The following is a 21,474-nucleotide window of genomic DNA, read 5'->3' as shown; positions in this document are numbered from 1 at the left end:
AAATCAAGAAAATGTGATTCATTAACTAGACGACAATATTTATTCTTCAAATAGTCATTGTGAAATCAGCGGTTAACTGGGGGATTCGAACCCACAACCTTGTGATTGCACAAGGTTGTTTCTTTACTATTTCTTTACTATTATTTGTTAGTTTGTTTGTTCCTTATGCAAAACAAAAAGTTGTTGTTGCTGCAGTTGCAATGTTTTGTTTTGTGTGTGTTGAAAACGAATTAAGACCATAGTTTTTGACGACTTCTGTTGATTGGTACACTCGGCAACAAGCATGGCAAAATATTGACTTTGTGTTTAGATTTGTAATTACTTTGGTGTCGTCCTTGTCCGACAGATACAAGACAAAGGGCATGCCACCCGAGGTTGTAGAAGAAATCAAACAAAGAAAACTGGAAAACCAGCAAAAGAAGAAAGAGGCAAAGCTGGAAGCCACGCGTCTGAAAGCAGAAGCCAAGCGTCTGAAAGCAGAGGCCAAGCTACAGCAGAAGGCAGACAAGTCAGCTGCTGCAGCATCGGCAGCCCCGCCACCACCATCTTCCGGGGGAAGTGCGCCCCCTGCACCGGCAGCACCGAGCGCACCAGCTCCGCCTCCACCAACCGGAGCCTCGGCACCACCACCCCCACCAGGGCCAGCAGCACCCGGCCCTCCTCCACCACCCGGTCCAGCAGCCCCCGGTCCTCCTCCACCTCCCGGTCCAGCAATGATGGCCCCTGGTCCACCGGCCCCTGCAGCACCCCAACAAGAAATGGTACCCGGTCCGATGGCCTTAATGATGCAACAGGCAGCTCCTTCTATCGGTCCCCCACCTCCTGGTCCCCCAATGGCACCCCCTCCAGGTCCTCCTGGTCCTCCAATGGCACCTCCTGCTGGTCCAAGTGGCCCTCCGCCCCCTCCACCAGGAGGCGGGGGCGGGGGACCACCACCACCTCCCCCACCACCACCCTAGAGACATTCCATTAACTCTCAATCTTTGATTAATTTTTTGTATCCTTCGGCTGCCAAAACCCTCCATAATCTGACCGTTTTTAGATAGCTTATCCAACCCAAAGGGCACACTGACTATTTGAAGCATTTTCCAGAATCCTCGAAAGCCATGATCTTAAATCTTTGATGAACAGAACGGGTTAAGTTGTTGTTGGTGAGGCTTGTAACGGCGCATGAATTGGGGTAGGTTTCACAAAGAGAAAGACTAGTCTTATCTCGAGTAAGGACACTCATCCTATTACTTAGGGGTTGCCTTAAAGTTTTAATTAATGTAGAAATAGTCCAAGTTTGGACTATCTTTGTGAAATCTTCAATCGACCCCAGGGATGGATTTCACAAAGAGTTGTAAAAGACTAGTCTTATCTTGAGTTGTGTAATAGGACGGCTTACTCTTCCTGACTAAAGGACTAGTTTGTATAACTCCTGGAACTTTTATCAACTCCTGTTCGTTTTTAAGTGTAGTGCCCTTAAACCATCATCTCGAAACTAGAAGAAAAACACATCTAAGACTTGGACTCGAATCTAACAAAAAAGAATCACACGGTTATACACGAGAAGTATTTTCAATATCGGCGAATATGAATACAATATTCACACAATGGAATCACTGGTTTATTAATTATACTCTTGATACTTCATGTTGTCATTGTATTCAAACACTAAAAATACTGGTATTGTCTTTGTTTGTTTAATTTGTTACACACAAAATGTGTATAATATTTATTTTACATGAAATGTTTTCAACATATCGAAAGTAGAGACGCTATTTCCACAACTCCGGTTTTAACGATCTACAAATAAAACAAGAGGGGAATAACGAATGCATGATCAAATATTATTATTGTTACTATTTCTAATAAAAAGGGTGCCTGGCAATTATTGTTAATGAGTTTTGAGACAATTGTGGATTTCGCCATAGAGTTGTGCACTAGAAAGTCGCAGACGCGTATGCGTCATGCCACCACCAGCCTCATACAAAAAAAAACGCAGTTAGGAGGTACTCTTACGGTAAGTTACTGGGTTGCATTACTAGTGTGACCACTAAGGTAAGGGGTGGCACACATGTGTTACCACAGAAGGAAGTTATCGACTTGTGTTACCCGTGTTTACATTATGGTAAGTTAACGACTGTCGTTACTAGTGTCACCACAATGGTGGGTTATCGGCTGTCGTTACCACGAAAGTTATCCACTAGCGCTGTAGTAACCACATCCAAAAGGTCAATGTATTTTAAACTGTGGCTTTTGGCTTTTATTTCAGCAACTAATGAATTCAATGAAGCAAAAGTTAGTTTTTCAATTTCTGAAACAAGTCATTGACAAAAGAAAGAAAAACAATTTGACAATACTGCAGCATTAACAGTAAAGTATTTCAGGAGTGTTGCATGCACTGATGATGCTTAAAAAATACTACCATTTATAATACACTTAATTTCTCAAACAATAGTTTTAAAATAATTTGGGGTTCTCCATTTTAGGACAAAAAAAAGCACAAACAAATTTTAAAAGAACCATGTTCAGATACTGTACAAACATTAAAGTTGAGGCATAATTACAAGAGCTTCGTAGACACTTGTAAAAATTCACCTGAAAATTCATCCACTACCCCCCCCCTTCAAACTCTTATCACAAAATTCTACATAATATAATACTGACTGATCCATAAGTTCTGTAGAGAGAATTTAACTTTGAGCTGAAATACTTGTATTGCTATTTTGTTATGTCAATTTGGAGCAATGATGGCTATTTTGATCTCCATTATCAATTTGCTTCATAAGAGGTCACTCCAACTAAACCAACCACCAGAGCTGCGCACCGAGAGAGTTGCAACAACTTAGCGAGTAGAAGACATTTTCGGTGAACAAAATGCATGGGCACACCCAGGGTGCCAGACTAGACAACACAATGGGTTGTGGTAGCACCCTCACTCCCAGGGCATATCGATCTGGCCGTGCAATTTTTTCCCATCATGCCTTGCACGCTCATAACCCCTGGGGTGCGTTTTCGCAGTCAAAACCAGTAACTGCCATGGTTGATCACTGGCCAGATGATTTGAACAGTTATTGGTTAAGTAAAATGTGTCAGACTCAGGCATGTTTTGATTTAACGCCTGTAGCCCATCATATCAACATGCTAGCTCAAGTCTGGTAACCCGCAACAACAGTATCTGTGCAAGAGCCACTGGTCCTTTCTCAGTCTGCGATCTTGTGATATGTCTAACTGTATGCAGTCTAGGGCGACAGTGTAAAAATAAGATTCATTTGAACTGGAGTCGTGTCAAAATACTTGTGCGTAAAAGCATTTTAACAAGAGTGCATGACTACATACAAAGTACTAACTTTTGGGGGTCAAGTAGCGACGTTTTTCAGTTCATCCCGACCGGGGGTAAGTAACGAGAGGTATCGATACAGCGTGATGCATTTCGGCCTGAAAGTGACATCAAGCAACCATGTGACAAAAAAGCAATCTTTGGTCAATCCATTTGTTTCATTTGTTAGTCTACGAACTTATACAGATTTTCGCGCCTTCATCTCCCAAGCCACATTCATAGCAAAGAATCCAGACATAAAAATTGAAGTCTTATATAGCGCATGTATCTACCGAGAAGGTACTCAAGGTAGTAAGTGTACGTCACAAATTAACAATTATCACATCAGCTCGTTGAGGGGAGAGAACAGAGTGGCAATTTTAACTCACAACATCAACTAAAGATGATTTGTTTTTTCACACACAAAACAGGGGCTGTCACTTGACCTAATTATGGCCAACTTTGACCTTTGCTTTGAGGGGGGTCACCACTTTACTCATTACTGTATATCATAAACAAATACCATTGAACCAAAAACAAAACCCATCAAACAGGTTTCAGTTTTCTCTAAAGTTTTTTTTTTTAATTTTTTTTACAAACTTACTATGACAATAATAATAATAATAACATGTTCATTACGCAGCCCATTGGATTGGAAGCATCACATCTGAAGCTAGAGTGTCCGATGAGCCGTCGTGTGTACATTACGCAGCCCATTGGATTGGAAGCATCACATCTGAAGCTAGAGTGTCCGATGAGCCGTCGTGTGGACGTTTCGTCGCAGTACCGAGCGTACGTCACTGGTAAACCTCATGGCGTCTAGGATTGGAAGCAGACTCAGTAGACCGATGTCTGTTGGGTCGGAAAGCCACGACTTGACTGGGATCCCGTTGTCTGTATGGTGCGGGAAAGAAATCAGGAAAGAAATAACAAAAGAATAAATTATAACAGTCTTGGTTGAATTGAAGAAGTGGATTGTGTTGACGTTAAGCCTGTAAGCACAAAAACTTGCTAAGCACAGAAAAGGGACTTATACTAAAGACCTCCGGATTAACGTACCAGCGCTCTACCAACTGAGCCCTTTGTTGGTAGACTCCCTTCCCTGTTAGTTGATATCTTTGTACCAGTGAATGCAAGTATTACCAAAGGGTTTTTATATTTAGCCTATACTTACCAGGATATAACTTGTATGCACCTGGTGAATTATCCACAATAAAAATACTTGATAAGTCCGAGCTGACGGCAGATAAGTCTTTTGTGTAACTGCCTGCATCTAATGTACAATGCTGATGAGGAAAAAAGACAAGACACAAATTGGTTAGTCTCTTTACAATGTCAGTGGAGTATTCAGGTTTTGATGATGTACATCAAGAATTTGGATATGTTAGATTGGAGTATGTTCTAGGCCTACACTCCTGATTAGGCAGATATTAAACAGTACACAGTCAACCCTCCTACTGTCTGACCAATTAATAACATCCATTGTGGTTTTGAATGATACATTTTGTAGACGCTGTGCCAGCTCCCATTATATTATCATAATAATGAAAGCATCTACACACACACAGTCATGACAGTACACACAGTCAACCCTCCTACTGTCTGACCACTCAACATCATCCACTGTGGTTTGGAATGACTATACCAGCCTGCAATATCATATCATAATGTTAAGTGCATATACACAGTACATGTTCAACCCTCCCAATGTCTTACTATTCAATATCACCAACTATGGTTATAATATGGTTAAAGTATATAAGCCTACAATAAAATATGATCATGTTCTGATGTGCTACGGTACACGAGTCGTGCACACATTGCTACCTTACACAAACCTAACTGGTGAATAGTTTAAATGGTTGGTAACACAACTCACTAGGAGGTTAAATAAAAAAATAAAATGTGAACATATAAATCAAAGGAATGAACAAATTCATGGCAATAAAGACAAAGTTTCAACAATACAAATGTACAAGTATGCATGGGTTATCTTGAAGATTGACAATGACTGCTTGAGGCAAATTGTAAAACAGACACAGCAATGACCAAAACAACTTAAATTCTAACGGCATTACAAATTGTGGTACAAAATGTCATTTCCAAGTCTGTGACTGTCATACAAAAACAAATAGATAAATAAAATAGTGCAATATAACCAGAATTGGACGATGACAAATTTGTCAAGTAAAAAGCACTCTTTGATAAAGTATAGTTTACACAAAATCACACATTAAAGAATAAAAAAATAACCTATTTGATAGAACCAATGTTACACTTGTGAATGACACTTTGCAAGAACAGGTAATTCAAGTTTTTTTCTATAGGAGAAACAAGTTTTTATTTTGTTAACAGCCTTCCACAGGAAAGATCATCAACCAATACACAGGAAACAGTTGGTTTTTATGAAGCCTTCTTGGCCATATCTATATAAAAACATGTTACCTGTCTATAATATCTCCTTTTTAGTGTTCCCCTGCCATTGTCAAGTTTTTCTGCGACCGGAGAGCCATAGATTTCCATACTAGCCGTAAATATAACCAGATCATACCATCGACTCACCTTTAAAGGGAAAAATAAATAAATATACAAATTTAAACTTCATTTCAACTGTGTTTTATAAACTCTCACGAACGCTAGCGACTGGTTTAAATTCCTTCCAAAAAGTGGTTGTAAAATGAAAAATAAAGATCACCTGACCACACAAGTTTTTGAACAAGGAAGAGGACTATTAATGGTACCACTGTGACCTTTTTTTTTGCAAAATAAATGGTGCATGAAAGGGTGTTAAAGCAGGATGCCCTAGAAACAACTGGCAGTGATTAGGTCACAGAAGACTGAAACAAAAAGTGTACAAATCAAGTAGCGGACATGATTTATAATGTTCAGTGTAAAACACCATAACAAATAAACACTTCCTGTGGGTACAGCTTCCTGGATGTTTCTAGATTAAAGTACTTATGACCTCAAAAAATTGCAAAATGCCGACATTTCTCAAGGATATACAGGTCAAATAGTACATTATGAGCCTGAGAGTTTGACAGGCCTGATACAACGATTGTCTCCATGCCCCCCTGGTTTTGCCTTGGTGCCCTTGACATTTCCAATTACAATTTACAATTTCCTCATAGGGTGCCCTTAACCAAGGAGAAAATGCCTTGGTGCCCTTGCCCTTTCAAAAATGAAGCCTTCACAGGGCTGATTGGATTTTAGATACTTACAACATTCAAGAAGAAATCTACATGAGGTCTTTTGTAAACATAAAATCTCTCTGGAAGAGCATCTATCGTAACCTATGGACAGAAAAACAAACAAGTCATATGATAAATATCTCTCGATATAAACTCAACTTACTATCTCTTTTTATAGTGCAAATAAATGCAGTTATATGTTCTTCTTCTTGTTTCGTTTTTCTTTGATTCTTGTAAAAAGTTTGTGGTCCAGCAGGCCTGAAATTACTAGAAGGCAAAGGGTCATCCTCTGGCCTTGGTGCCCTTCAGAAATTTCCTTTAGTGTTTAAGACTTTCTCATGGATGTGCCCTTTACAAGATGAATATGGCCGTCCCACTTACAAATGATGTACCAGGGGCCGATTTCACAAAGAGCTGAATTGATCTTAACTGCAAATCAATCGTAGCTGCTTAGTAATGTGTGATGTCACAATAGTAATCTCTATGGCGATACTGAGAATTTATCTTGCGGTGGATTTGATTGCTTTGTGAAAATCAAGCCCAGGCCTGCTCTTGTAAACATTTTAAGTGACAATCCTGCGACCTGCGATCTTGTAGATTTTTCTTCAAAAATGTGTTCCCTGTATGGTACAAGGTTACGCTTCTTACCTTAAGAACAAAGTCAGGAGGTATACTTGGTCTGTTTGGCCTCATCAGGCTGGCATGCTGTGAGTGGACTAGCGTCTCGTCTAGATCTAAAACCATTATCTTGCGTTTAACAAGAGCTGCAAAGAAAAGACAAATCAGTTCAATTCAATTCAATTCAATTCAATTGATCTTTATTAGATCACAAAAAGGGTAAAAACATCGACACATTAAAAACATAAAAAAACAAAACAGACAATGGCTATATGTTGACATGTTTACTGTTAATCACAAACAACGTTATAAGGAATATTTGAAACTGTGCATATAGGCTACAAGGCAGGAAAACAGTCTACAAAGATTTGCGGAGACACCACAAACACACAGAAAAACCTGATACGAACACTGTAACATTGAAGGTGATTGCCTCCATATCCCTTGGTCGTTGCCTTGGTGCCCTTGAAATTCTCCGATAGAAATTTACAATTTCCTTATGATGTCCTTTACCAAGGAGAAAATGCTGTGGTACCCTTGTCTTTTCAAAAACGATGCATACCAGGCATGTAAAAATGTATGAGTCGTGGCTAAGCTTGAGCGATATCACATATTATCCAAATTCGCAATACCATTTTTTAACAACTCCATATCGTCTTGATTTTTTGTTAAAAATCACGGAAAATCACGGTTTTGATGAAATATCACGATGTCTTCACTTGTTGAGACGCAGTACATGTACTACTTACAAAGTTTATGTCTTGACAGGGGCGATAGCGGTGCACTGCCATATCGAATAGTTTGATACTGAATAACCTGAAGAAAAAAAATGACAAACACAATATTCAAAATTAGGCCAAAAATGTAGTGACAATCAGATATGCAACTTTTTTGGGGGAAGCAAAAAGGAAACTGAAAAGTCGGCCTAAGCCTACCTGCAGACAGATCTTTATAATTTCAAAGTATTTTAAAACATGACAAATCTTTCGAACAGGGAAATTTAAAAATGATTTATTTATACACTTTTATCGTGTTATGAAAAAATATTTTGAAACCGTGTAGTATACTCTCCACAGATTGGCACTATTTATGGGGCTACACAGTATGCCACAGGTATGGAACTTGGGTGGGGGAAAATGTCCGTTTATCCTAGACCTTTTTCGCAAACACTGGGGCGCGCGTAAAGCTTGGAATTAGGTGCATTGTGGTCTAGCTGGTATCCAAATTTGATCCATATCTATCCCACAATGCACCTCGTTCAACAGTCTGCACTTGCGCATTGGTATTTGCGATAAGGTCTCTGCCACAGTGACCATGCGTCCACCAACCACTGTTCAGATTGTTTCATTTCAATCATTAATCTTAATTGGAAAATTTACTCAAAATATCCTTTTGTTGGTATAATAATTTTTATAAAATGAGTGGAAAATTGGTGGCAGGATACGGGGAGTCCAGAGTACAAACTAAAAAAATCACTAGTTTTATTTATTATTTTTATAATTTATATAGATAATGAAAACAATGCCCGTTGTTGAAATGTCTTGTGGTTTTTAAGAAGTTAACAAACCACAGCTTTTTTGGTTTATTTTAATTTAAACGCTAGTAATTTTTTCCCGTTCAAGCTAGTAATGATGGATAGTAAGTTATTGTACCTTTAAAATGACATTAACGGTTCCCTCCTGATTGAAATCAAACATTAACAAAAAAACATTCGCAAGAAACATTCTGTATTCTGTTTTCAAATTAAATCAATTTACCTTTCTCGTATTTTTCCGTATCAAATAACACACGGCCTCCCACAATTTTGATGCTACTAAAAACACCATCCGCACTCCCATCAGGACAATCGTTCGCATTGACATTCGTGCTGTGTGAAGTCTGCAGCCTCTCAGAATAACCAAACTGCCCGAAACAGCCTACTTTTCCCAGAGATAATCATGCAAAAACAGGCTAAGTTGGCACAACATTCACCGGTCAAAAGTCAAACCCAGGGTCCAAGTCGCCATTTGTATCCCATGGTTCAATTTTACAGTGTGAGTCTGGTTTCGTTATTTCTGTACGCGTACAAAGGGCATTGGACTATAATCCAATTGAGTGCAATTGGAACGAGGCGGAAACCTGTCTTAATTGCAAGCTGGGTTTTTTTAAAGGAAACTTCCTCTTTATTACAAACAAATTTGCAGATATAAAATCCAGGTTTGTTAGCATTAATTTTTCATTCCTACAATTACATGAACAAAAACTGAGTGGAGATAATAGGAAACAAAAATAAGCATGTGAACAAAGTTCACAAAAAATTCCTAATAGGGATGAAAAACAAAGTGTGCTCCCCGTCTCCTATCCTACACCACGCCCATCCATCTGTTTGCTGAAAATCGGGCAAAGTATTCCTCCATAATAAATTCAATACATATGAAGAGATGGAGTCAATAAACAAAACTGTACTTGTTTTAATTTTGTCATGGGACAGCTTTCCAACTATGAGAAACTTTGAATCAAATATAATCAAATAATAATCTCCTTATAATTAAAACAAAACAAAACAATAACAAAATAATCTTTGCCATAACTTTATTTTCCATCCTAACTTACTTTTCTAAAAGCGTGAACTCTGAAGAAATAATCCACATCCCCCCTCCTATGCAACAAAAGAAAAGTCAATAATCAGGACGTGCTCCATTTAAATCTGTATTTTCGCTGGTATCCGTAGTCAACACACAAAGTGCTTGTTGAGGGAGCTTGTTAACCAGTGGATTTAGCAATACCGGATGTTATACTGTTATCGTAATGAATTGATTAGTGAGATCGACAGGTTAGCGTCATAGCAGCACGTACGTTGACATCAAGGACCCGGAACTTGTGCTCGTCTCGTGAGAAATGATGACAACATTTTCACGACAAATGGACGCAGACGAAAGGAAGTAAAGGTGAACAAGGGAAGGTAAATACCTGATAATGATGAGTAGAAAATGATGAAATAACTCTAATAATGCAAATTGTTTCAACTTGTAATATAACGGTGCGACTGCGAATGTCATTGTCAGTCATCAGAAGTAAACGATTTCTTTTCAATAAACAACTCGTGTTGTTGTTATAATTATAGATAGGTGATGTAATTGATTGTGTCAATCATGGAGTAAGAATAATAGCTATTTCTTCCTCAATGGTGTAATTCAATTGTATGATAAACACACCGACAAAACAATGTAAACACTTAACAACAAGTCTAGTTGGTAATTTGCTAAACATGCTAAACTTATGATGAACGAAATCATTTAATTCATTGTTGCCTGTGCATGCAGCATGGTCTTAATGTGCCAAGACAAATCCATAGACTTTCCTTCAGATTTTATAATTGTCTTGCCTTCTTTTTAGTCTTACTCTAGACTTAGTCTTAAAACATATAGATAACATTTCAGGGAAACTAAAAAAGCACCTGACCTCTGAATGATCTGAATCTGTGAAATAAGTTAATGCTGTTTTGCACATGTTTCCGCCTCATGATTCCATATAAGTTTTAATTGTATTTATTGTCCCATCTTTCTCATCACAGAAAACATGTAGATCTGTTTCAGGCAACAAGCGGGCTTAAAGATCTAACCCCATGACATGGAGGGTTTTCTTGACACTAAACTCCACGAGGCAGTTCGCTATGGTGACACAAACCTCGTTGAGAGTGCCCTCAAGGATGACTTGGATCCCAACGCAATTGGTCTGTACCAATGGAGTGCGCTGCATGAAGCATGCAGTAATGGCGATTTAGAGATTGTCAGACTTTTACTTCAGTTCAAAGGTAAGGATAAAAGAAAATGGGTTCAGGTTTAGGTAGTTGCGATAACCATAACCCGCTGTTGGGAGGAGGGCTGCGATTACCGCAACTAAGTTTAACCCCCCACTTGCTTCCCCCCACCTCCCATTCTGTAGCCTTTTTCATCTTACACGCAAAAAAAAAATTGAAGGTGTTCTTCCGACTACTTTTCTCTGAACAATGACTTGCATCATTGCTTATCAAAGAAGAAGCAAACAAATAATGTAATGAGCTTTATAATTCCTTTCGCCATTGTTGGATTTTGATTGAGCCTCATGAAGTTGTACAGTTGAAATGTGATGGATAGCTCAGTTTCTTCACAGACCCCAATTGCATGATTGCTTTTTTTTTTCTTGACAAATCATTTTGATTGTTAGTTATGGTTCAGGTTTATGGTAACACTGCTTGACAAATTTCTTTGCTAAGCAAAAGTTGAATGTGGCACCAGTCACAACAATGTAAACTTAGTGTAGTTTTGGCTGGTAATCTATTTGTGTTAGCAAGTGTTTGTGCTAGCAGGCTTTGATCCCCAGTCGTTTTATAATTGAAAGTTGAATCTTCCATTACAGGTGACCCTAATGCTAAAGATGACCTGCATGGTTGTACAGCAGTCCACTATGCTGGAAGAGAGGGGCATGTAGATTGTTTAGAGGCGCTTCTTGAGAACGGAGGTCGTCACAATGTGGCTAACAACGATGGAGAAACTGGACTCGATGTTGCTGTCGGTAAATGCAAGGAGATACTGGACAAGAAACGTAAGCAACAAAATATGCTAACCTGGGTCCAACTTCATAAAGCTGTTAAGCGGAAAATTCTGCTAAGCAAATTTCTTGACTAAGGGTAAGCAAGTAATGACCGAGGTACCAGTCAGAGTATGGTATCCTGCTGGTAAAGTTTTTGGCCAAGCAAAAGTTAAAATAAAATCCAGGGTATTAAAAGTTATTTCTTGCTAATTTCAGGTCCTTTGGTTTTTCTTTCTTTAAGTCACAAAACAGAGAGTCCTTGGTTATTTTCTTTTGGAGTGAAACTTTCTATATTTCTCCAAGATATTTGTTCTAAGCATGATATGAAACTTGAGTTGCTCAATATGTAAAGCGATTATTTGTGATTTGTATGTGACATCCATGTTTTTGTTTCCCCTGCATAAGTTTTATTTTCATGTTTGGTTTGACTTTCCTTTTAGCAAATACTTTCCCTTTTTTTATTCATGCCGATTGCACTTGGCCAACATCAAAAACATGGGTAATCGTCAAAAGCATGATCCACACTTTGTGAGACCAGTGAAGTTTTTCAATTTTTTATTTAAGAAGAATAGTATTAGTATTGTTATTTTTATTTTGAGCCTGTTGCATAAAATTTCATCAACTTCACCACTTTAAAAATAAAGAAAACTTTATGATTTCAGGAACGGAAGAACTTATCACAACATCAGTCAAAAGGAAACCGAGACACTACGATAACGAGGTTAAAGTCTTTCGAGATGACAACCCTGAGAAGGCAGGGAAAGATAATATCTTGAGTGAAAGAGAAGGAGCTACATCTCCTACCCCCTCCTTTAAGAGTGACACGCCCACAGCTTGGGATGCAATACAGGTTCAAGAGACGAATGCCGAACCGATCAAAGATGCAGGTAATATACAAAGCTAAGAGAGTTATTATCGAAGATCAGGTTGGCTGAGTGGTTTCTCTCCCTGCCTTTCACCTCCGTGGACTCTGGTTCGAATCCCACCTAATACTGGAGCCCTGAATGCCGATTGTGTTTACAGTCCCTAAAAATTGACTGTTCAGGATTTGCACATACGACCTCTATATTAACTACTATAGCCAGGGATCACACCCAAGATTATGAATCGACCTTGGAAGCAGTAGCAGAGGGATCACCCTGACAGGGTCAAATTGTATGGCGCCACTTAGTTTGCGGAACTTGGGTTTACCACTTATGAGACAGGGTTCTGCAGCACCATAATTAAGCCCAGCTTGAGTTTAAATTTTCATTTTCTCACTTCTTGTTGTCCTTTCATTTCCTTTCAGGCACTGGACATCTTCAACTGTCCTTTGAGTATAACTCACGTACGTCAATCATGAAGATTCGGGTGTGGCAGCTTGAGGATCTTCTCTTACCACCAGGTAAATATCAAGACATAAAAATGCTGTTGCTTTTACAGAGGGGTTGTTGATTTTTAATCCACAGTGTTGGTTGGAAGAGTTTATAACATTTTCCCACCGCAATTAATTGCAGAGAAAATTTTTAAACTAGGGTAGTCGTTGCCCTTTTTTGTTGTATGGAAAGAAAGTTTATCTTCTTTTTTATTCGGTTGTGAAGTTTTTCGGTTGTGAAGTTTTGTTTTAAAATATTGAACTGAAACGAAGTGAATTTTTTAATGAAAGTCTAAAGACTAGAAAATTGTAATAGATGTTAGTTTTGCATCGGGATAAAGAATATCATTTATTTTTACTCTTACGTCAATGTTTGTCAAGCACTGTGTACTCAGTACATTCCCGAGTTCTGTGAACAAATTATTTTTTATTTTGTTTGCAGCTGAAGTGGCAAATGTTACTCGCCTCAGCATCAAAAGTCGTCTTCTTCCAGACAAGAAGGGTGATTCCAAACGAAAGACAGAGGACGCACGCTTAGAAGATCCAGCTAAGATGAAAACCAGCTTAGTAAGCGTCAAACGTAAATCAGCGAAGGAAAGTTTCAAAGCCATCTACCTCCCCTGTACATTCCTATTTACTAAACCACTGGAGTACAAAAACATCACTAAGGAGATCGTTGAGAGTAAAACCGTTCATATTGACGTTAACGTTAAGCACAAGTATACAAATAAAAGTTTCACAGTGGCCAACTTGCAACTCCCTCTGAAGGAAGCTGTCCGCAAGCTTCGAAAGAGAAAGTACAGACTTCATCCATGCATTAATTACTCGATGCCGGATAATGTTCATTCTTACGACCCAAGTGATCTTGTTATCGTCTCGGAGGGGATGTACACTAATAAGACAGTGAGTAATCCAAACCTTCGCTCGTCTTCCGAACAGAGTTTGAAAGTTGCGGGAGAGCAGCGGGCCACTAGTGACATCAACTTACAGACTGTGCGCTGTCACTCAACTGAGAGCATCCCGTCAGTTTCTTTAAGCATACCTGACGATGAACAGATGGACCATGATGCATTGCAAGCCATCACCGTTATGAATGACTCTCCGAGATCTACGCATCTCAGTCACAGCAATCCAGACATCCATGTTGTAGAAATTCATGAAATGAACACTCTTCTTCCAGGGACCATTGACTCTGGTCTCTCGGAGGTCAAAGTTGAGTCCCCGTCACTCTCCAGGTTCAGCAGGAGCACTCCAAATATTCCCGTCTTACAAATTGAAGATTTGGAAGGTGAAACTCCCGTGAAGAAACTGACCCGACCGACGTCTCCACCGAATAGACTAGCTGTTCCTCCTGCATCCTACCACAGACCACGGAAGCAAAGTTCATCCTCTCGACCAAAGCAAGAACCATCGGACGCAGTTAATCTTAGAAGAAGCACAAAGAGTCATGACAGGACTACTGAACCTCCGAAACCAGGTCGAGCTATTCCCATCTCTGCTGTCCACAAATATCTCGGTAGCAGCGATAGTTATGATGTTGCCAAGGAAATGATAAGTCACAGTAATCCTGCTGGAGTTTTCCACATAAGCGAAAAGGAGGCTCTCGGCAGGAAGGAGACAATAATGTCAAAGGTCAAGGATAAGAAGAAAGAGCATAAAGGAGGACACCAAAAACTTCTAAGAACATTTAGTGAAAAGGAAGGCATCTTCTCGCCTGTATTCCAAGATGATGAAGACCACTCAAGTAATGCAAAGTACAGTGAGATAAGTGAGCTGTCAACAGCGACAACTAAACTCTCTGCCTCAAAATTCAACAAAGCACTCAGTCAGAAGTCCGAGGCTTCTGATGGTAAGACCTCAAAAACCTCAAAGAGAAGAGATAAACACTCTAGGGCTGCGCTTCCAATGTCTCAGTTGACTTTATCTCCAAATAATCTACCGGAAGTGCAGACTGTTTCTGAGACACAGTTTGGAAACTGGAAACCCGGGAAACATTCAACACCGAAAAAATCCTCACCAAGAGATAAGCCGTCACCAGAAAGAGTTGATGCTTCATCTATAAGCGTAGCACCGAACACACGGGGTAGGGTACCAGACCAAGACTTCCCTCAACCTCTTACCCATGGCTTGATGCACACTGATCTTAATAGAACCACCTCACCGACATCCTTGTCCCTGAAGAGACCAACCTCACCGATGTCACTGACCCCTGACCGCCTTGGATCTCCTCGAGATCTCAACACCTCATCGCGCTCTTCCAGCCCAGGCTCCGAGGCCATGGTTCATTTTTTATCAGAGACTGAAAACCATGATCGACGACCGAGGCAAACCACCCCAGGAAGACGGATAAAGTCCCCGACACGTGAAACGCAACCGCGACCTCACCGAAACCACGACCCGATGGAGTTTGAGATGAGTCCACTTCGTCTTGACCCAACATTCAAAACGGAAATGGCAACGCCGGAGTTCAAACTGAAAATGTTCCAGCGTACTAGCAAAGATCCCCATCCTGCCATACCGCATGTTATACAATCCGCCCGGAAAAAACAGCTGTTGAATTCCCAGCAGGAGGTATCAGATCCATTTTTTATTCCCGAGTCCCCCTCTGGATCCCCAATGGTGAATGAGTCTCATTCCAATCGACACAAAGTGCAGGCGGGGAAAATTGATTTGCCCAGTGATGGGAAAACAGAAATGAAACGGGGAGAATTGAGAGCCGTTGAAAATCAGTCGGTTGTCCGAGTCAAGCAAAGTTGGCTTTGATAAAACCTTTAGCCATAACACTTACGCAAATTCAAGAAATGAAATCGGACTCAATGATCAAATATCCTATTTATTTAATATCCATAAAAATGCCAAAGAAATGTTCAAATTCTCGCGGGGAAAAATGATCAAGAAAGATGATTTAACTCAGGTATCAAATGAGTTATGTGCAGTAATTACCTACATGTATTTCAGAACAGTTATTTTTATAGTTCATATATCTGAAATAATATGTGCACAATGTCGATTTATTGTTAAAGAAAAGTGCAGTAGTGAACCCTAATTATTAAGAGCAGGCTAAATCAGGTCTTGCTTATAAAGAGTACATTCTAAAGTCATAAATTTAATTTCTTCTTTGTGCGTCTTTGTTTTGCTGTCCTACTATAACATTCGTGTTGATATAAAGAGGTGATTTGGCCAGTCCCATTGATCTTGTTATACAAACGGAGTCAACTCTACAACTTTAAATTCATTCCTGTCACATAGTTTGTTGGTAAACACAGCACCTAGCCTATATCACTCTCTATAGAATACTATGAAAAACTTGTTTACTTGTTTGCACCATTTAGCTTATTTTAATTGCTACAATCGAAGCACATGTAGGAGAAGTCAATGTTGTTAGCCGTTTTCAATGTCCAAGACTTTGATACTCAAACCTGTAGGCTACATTTGTTTCTGGAAGACAAAAAGTAAATTGAGATTCAAACTTGTTTTCTTTTTTTTATATAGTTTATTGTCCGGTAACTTGTGAACACACTAAATGGTAACTTCACTTTATATTTGCAGATTTTCTGACTATACATTTGATTACATACCATAGTTATCGTAGCATACGATGGACCCGTAGGTCGAGCCATTTAAAGACACTGGACACTTATGGTAATTATTGTCTCTCACTTCGTGTATCTCAACATATGCATAAAATAACAAACCTGTGAAAATTTGGACTCAATCGAACATCAAAGTTGGGAGATAATGAAAAAAATACCTTGTATCACGGAGTTGTGCGCTTTTAGTAGAGATTTCGAGACCTCAAATTATAAATATGAGGTCTTGAAATCAAACTCGATAAAAATTACTTCTTTCTCGAAAACTACGTCACTTCAGTTCAGAGGGAGTCGTGTCCAACCTCTCCCCATTACTCGTTACTAAGTAAGGTTTTGTGCTAATAATCATTTTGAGTACATTGTAATTACCAATAGTGTCCACTGCCTTTAAACCAGATAGCTTACATAAAAAGGAAATCTTAACCTTGAAAAACAAAAGAACAAAATATTGTCCTGTTTCCTGAAAATCGTTGACCACACTATTGATAGATAAAGAATGCATAGAGCAAGCCCTATTATAACTAGAATCTCATAATTATGATTGGTCGTATGATTGGTCAAAATTGTTTTTGTTTTATTATCTCTTAACTATGACTTGTACAATACCCGTATATGACATGTCATAAATATGACTTCATTGTTACAGATCATAGTTATGACCAATTCTAAGAGATAGTCTTAAGAACGATGTAGGTCATGGTTATGACGAATGCTAAATTAATTATTGTGACTTCTAACAATATGAACTTCTCACCACCCTTCACCCTTCTGAGGGACTGGTACTGGTATGACTTTTATGACCAGTGAGCTTTCACAACGAAAACAGTAGCATGTTACTGTGTGATCATCCATTCAAAGTATTTTGTTGTGCAAAGGAAATAGTAGTTTCGAAAAGCGGGTTGTTTCAAGTTGAATAATGGCCATTCATTTCCTTTAGCAGTTGAAGTTTGATTGACTTTAACACTTTTGTTTGAACGTATAACTTATTTATTTTGTTCCTCAAACCGTGTGAACTTGTAGTTCGAAATGTCAAACTTAAAGGCACAGTATACATTTGGTTGCTGCAACCGTTAGATTGTTTTAATCATATTAGATATACATGTGTATACAATACAACTAACATATGAACATTTCAGTTCAAAAGGTGGTTTAGTATTTGAGATATCGCCGTAAATCCAGAGCGAATAATATGTCACGCAGGAATAACAATCCTGCTGACAGTGTGAGAAGCGTTATTGACAGCAAATGACTGATACTTCATTTGTCAATGACATTAAATAATTTGAAAACATTCTTTTAGTTTTCTGGATCACACTCATATAACAAATTATTATATATTTTAAATATTAAAAAAAAATGATCTTTTCATACGCGATCCGTCCACATTTTTGTATTTTAGAGATGTAATTATTAATTCAACGCTGCAATAAATTGAAAATCCTTAATTGGTAGTATGTACGTACATTGACTGTGTTTGATTCAATGTTTTTACTTTACTCTTTCACACGTATTTTTACTTAATATTTATCAATATCCATCCAATATATAGTACAATCTGAACTTAAACTTTGGTATTGTTTTGTTACATAAACTTTTGTGTAGTTTCTTGATCCGATGAAGATTTATAGTGTCTATATCGAAACGTCGAGACTTTACCTACCTATTGTCTTTCGATTAGTTTTTAGAAAGAGTTGATCTATACATTTACATACGGTCTATCATCCAGCCAGCCCTCACCTGAGATAGTCTTTACACGTGTATTTGCATTTCGGACTTTTGAGCGCAATTTGGGCGTCTCTGGCTCGGGTTGGTCCACGGCGGCGGCTGTGTCTAGTCCTTCATCAGCCTTTGATGTAGAGTGCGCTTTCTTGGTGGACAGCAATGTTTGGATTCTGGACAGAGTGCTTGACTTACGGATCTCTCGAGGTATTGAATAAATCATGCCAAGCTTATCTCCAGGTGTAGCTGGAACATCATCATTAGACGTCCCTGCAGCCGGTTCAGCAACCGTTTTCTTTGCACTAAAACGCTTTACACGTTTCAAGCGTACAGTGGATGACTTTTCAGGTTGGTCCAAAGCGGCTTGTGGTGCGTCTACGTCTTCGGCTGAGGGAGTGTTTCCAATGGACGTAGATGCCGGTCTCTTCGGTGACAGAAATGCCTGGATCCTCGATAGGGTATTAGAACTACAGATATCTCTAGGTGATGAGTACACTGTGTCCAGGCTACCCTTGCCTCGAGCTTGAGCTTCACCACTAGACGGTCCTACACCTGACTCACCACCCATGTCATCTCTCTCACCTCCCTCACCACGCTCACCTCGTTGTCGCTTGCTTGAAGAAATATAACATAGTACACCAACCAGGCAAACGCCTAAAGCAACGACAACTATGGCGACCCACATGAAGACTATAGGGTGCAGTTGCCTGGGTGTGTCGGTGAAGCACGTGGTGTTGAAATTCTGATTCAAATCTGTTCGGTTTGCATCTGTGATTGCGTTAAATGGACATGTGTTTTCGTTACTCATATTTTGTCCATGGTATGTGACTGTGAACGCGTCGTTGATACGAGTACACAAATTGAGGCATCTCACCATAAGACCATTATCTTGTTGGAGGGTTACTCTTGATATTCGAAGTTGCCTCAAAGAAACCTCAAACCTCTCATCAGAGATAGCCTCAATGTTCACCCATGAGGTACCCGTTGCTTTCTTGATACTCCATGAGACATTTTGATAAGAAGGCATTGTTCTGCATTCAAGGGTGATGTTTAAGACGTCTGCCCCCTCCTCACGAGCCAGCAAACAGACAGTCACTCCTAGTTGATCCTCAGGGAACCAAACTGAGCCTCCGGAAGATGTTGGGTTGAGTTCGCTGTTCATGATTGACGTAGTGGTCACATTGACGTTGCTTTTTACATAGCACACCAATGTAGCAACCAGCAGAATGGCGAGGCTGTGTAGAACTGACGCCATCTTGACAACAACTTTAACACCAAACCCGATTGTAACTCAATTAATTAGCCAAGTTAATGTAAATAATTTGACTTTACTCTTCATTTAATTAGAGTCAATAAGATCAGCCTTATTCTGTCCCAGGTTGGGATTCTTCACAGCTCAACAGCAGTGACCATCTTCGGTCTATAAAATGTAAGGGCGTAGTGAAAATAATATCAATAATACTTCTGCACGTCATAACCGGGAGTAAAAACCACATGAGCCTTTCTAACAAGGTTTTTCTTTCACTTTTGACGAGGTCATTTGTTTGTTCCACGCCCTTTTATTAGTCAATAATAGAAAGCACAAAGGGGAACTTTAAACTGACTTGAAAAACATTGGGAAGTTTCGTTAGCTACTTACATTATGATCATATTTAATTAAATAATTTCTTTTCAATAAAAAAAATATAAAAAAAATAGTAAAATGAAAATTCAATTTGATGTGTTTCACTTCATAGCTTTCACTATCGTTATTTTGGAGTGATACACCGATATCAGATTCGATCAAGGGTAGGAATAAAGGGTTTTTCCTTGTCTACTTTGAGTAGCAAAAAGAAAAGAAAGAACACAGTTTTAATACAAAACCTACCACAAACCCCAATTAAAACTACGTGATATTTTAAATTTACTGTCAGCATAATGATACGTAGGATGGCCGATCATCCACATTTTTGTCTTCACGGTGTTCTCCGTAAATTATTCGGCGTTATTTTAATCTTACATGTCCATGTAGTGCCTGGGTTTATTTAAGCTTATTTGTTTTCTTACAATCAATTTTAAAATTTAAAAGTTTGATATTGGTTTGATTTATCAATGGCAGTCGGGCAAACTAAGTTTGTACACAAAGGATGCAGCCGTCGATTTCACAAAACTCTTCCTAACTTAGGATTAATCTTAGGACTTAGGACGAGTCCCAACCCTGCACTGTATCATGGAGACCTGGAGATTAATCCTAAGTTAGGACGAGTTACTAGGACGAGTTACTCGTCCTAACGAGTTACTTGTCCTAACTCGAGATAAGACGAGTCCTAACTCTGTGTGAAATCGACGGCTGTGGCAGAGTTGTCTGCTGCCCCGCCGGTTCATATTGATTGACACCCCTTTAGGAACGGTCAAGCCTGGGTTATCATGGCATATCCAGTGTGTACGGTGTAGTAACATTAAAGGAACACGTTGCCTTGGATCGGTCGAGTTGGTCTTTGAAAATCGTTCTGTAACCGTTTGTTGTAAAATGTATACGGTTAGAAAGATATTGTAAAAGTAAAATACAATGATCTACACAAATATGCCTCAAAATTGCGTGGTTTTCTTTTTACCCTGTCGACTTACACGGTCGGCCATTTTATGGGAGTCAAAATTTTGACTCCTATAAATGGCCGACCGTGATGGTTCGCGACGTAAAAGGAAAACCGTGCAGTTTCGAGTGATACTTCTGTGGATCATTATATTCTACTTTTAAAACATCTTTCTAACCATATGCATTTCATAACAAACGGTTTCAAACGCTTTTAATAGACCAACTCGTCCGATCCAAGGCAACGTGTTCCTTCAAAGGCAGTGGAAACTATTGGTAATTACTCAAAATAGTTATTAGCATAAAACCTTTCTTGGTGACGAGTAATGGGGAGAGATTGATTGTCTAAAACATTGTGAGAAACGGCTCCCTCTGAAGTGCCATAGTTTTCGAGAAAGAAGTAATTTTCCACGAATTTGATTTCGAGACCTCAGATTTAGAACTTGAGGTCTCGAAATCAACCATCTAAACTTACACAACTTCGTGTGACAGGTTTTTTTCTTTCATTATTATCTCGCAAGTTCGATGACCGATTGAGTTCAAATTTTTACAGGTTTGTTATTTTATGCATAAAA

General features: G+C 39.1%; 2 protein-coding genes across 3 annotated transcripts; one reads left to right on the top strand and one right to left on the bottom strand.

Moving 5' to 3' along the window:
* Positions 1 to 1,555: 1,555 nt before the first annotated feature.
* LOC117302497 (CTD nuclear envelope phosphatase 1A-like) lies at positions 1,556 to 9,119 on the bottom strand. Its single transcript, XM_033786457.1, has 7 exons — positions 8,871 to 9,119; positions 7,863 to 7,929; positions 7,144 to 7,259; positions 6,526 to 6,597; positions 5,750 to 5,866; positions 4,479 to 4,590; positions 1,556 to 4,198 (listed from the first exon to the last, which is right to left on the bottom strand). Exons 1-7 carry the CDS (start codon positions 8,973 to 8,975, stop codon positions 4,047 to 4,049), a joined length of 741 nt encoding a protein of 246 aa, XP_033642348.1. The 5' UTR covers positions 8,976 to 9,119; the 3' UTR covers positions 1,556 to 4,046.
* Positions 9,120 to 9,953: 834 nt separating this feature from the next.
* Positions 9,954 to 16,687, top strand: LOC117302726. 2 transcript variants are annotated; one of them, XM_033786730.1, is made up of 8 exons: positions 9,954 to 10,054; positions 10,667 to 10,906; positions 11,491 to 11,676; positions 12,327 to 12,551; positions 12,953 to 13,048; positions 13,461 to 15,589; positions 16,568 to 16,582; positions 16,616 to 16,687. In XM_033786730.1, exons 2-7 carry the CDS (start codon positions 10,723 to 10,725, stop codon positions 16,574 to 16,576), a joined length of 2,829 nt encoding a protein of 942 aa, XP_033642621.1. In that variant the 5' UTR covers positions 9,954 to 10,054; positions 10,667 to 10,722; the 3' UTR covers positions 16,577 to 16,582; positions 16,616 to 16,687. The 2 variants fall into 2 exon arrangements, with proteins under 2 accessions (XP_033642621.1, XP_033642620.1); XM_033786729.1 differs by having other exon boundaries at positions 13,461 to 16,687.
* Positions 16,688 to 21,474: the final 4,787 nt, after the last annotated feature.

The sequence above is a fragment of the Asterias rubens genome, chromosome 18 (genome assembly GCF_902459465.1).
Source record: "Asterias rubens chromosome 18, eAstRub1.3, whole genome shotgun sequence".
In the NCBI taxonomy this organism is placed as follows: domain Eukaryota; kingdom Metazoa; phylum Echinodermata; class Asteroidea; order Forcipulatida; family Asteriidae; genus Asterias; species Asterias rubens.
The sequence above is the reverse complement of the archived record's forward strand: the minus strand, read 5'-3'. Positions and strand labels throughout refer to the sequence as shown.

Excerpts from the sequence above, each read along its gene's own strand:
- LOC117302497 (XM_033786457.1), bottom strand. The coding sequence starts at position 8,975 with ATGTCAATGCGAACGATTGTCCTGATGGGAGTGCGGATGGTGTTTTTA. Across the intron at positions 6,598-7,143 it reads CTCCTGACTTTGTTCTTAAG|GTTACGATAGATGCTCTTCC; the intron begins GTAAGAAGCGTA and ends TTCTGTCCATAG. Across the intron at positions 4,591-5,749 it reads AAAGGAGATATTATAGACAG|CATTGTACATTAGATGCAGG; the intron begins GTAACATGTTTT and ends TTTCCTCATCAG.
- LOC117302726 (XM_033786729.1), top strand. The coding sequence starts at position 10,723 with ATGGAGGGTTTTCTTGACACTAAACTCCACGAGGCAGTTCGCTATGGT. Across the intron at positions 11,677-12,326 it reads GGAGATACTGGACAAGAAAC|GAACGGAAGAACTTATCACA; the intron begins GTAAGCAACAAA and ends TTATGATTTCAG. Across the intron at positions 12,552-12,952 it reads CGAACCGATCAAAGATGCAG|GCACTGGACATCTTCAACTG; the intron begins GTAATATACAAA and ends ATTTCCTTTCAG.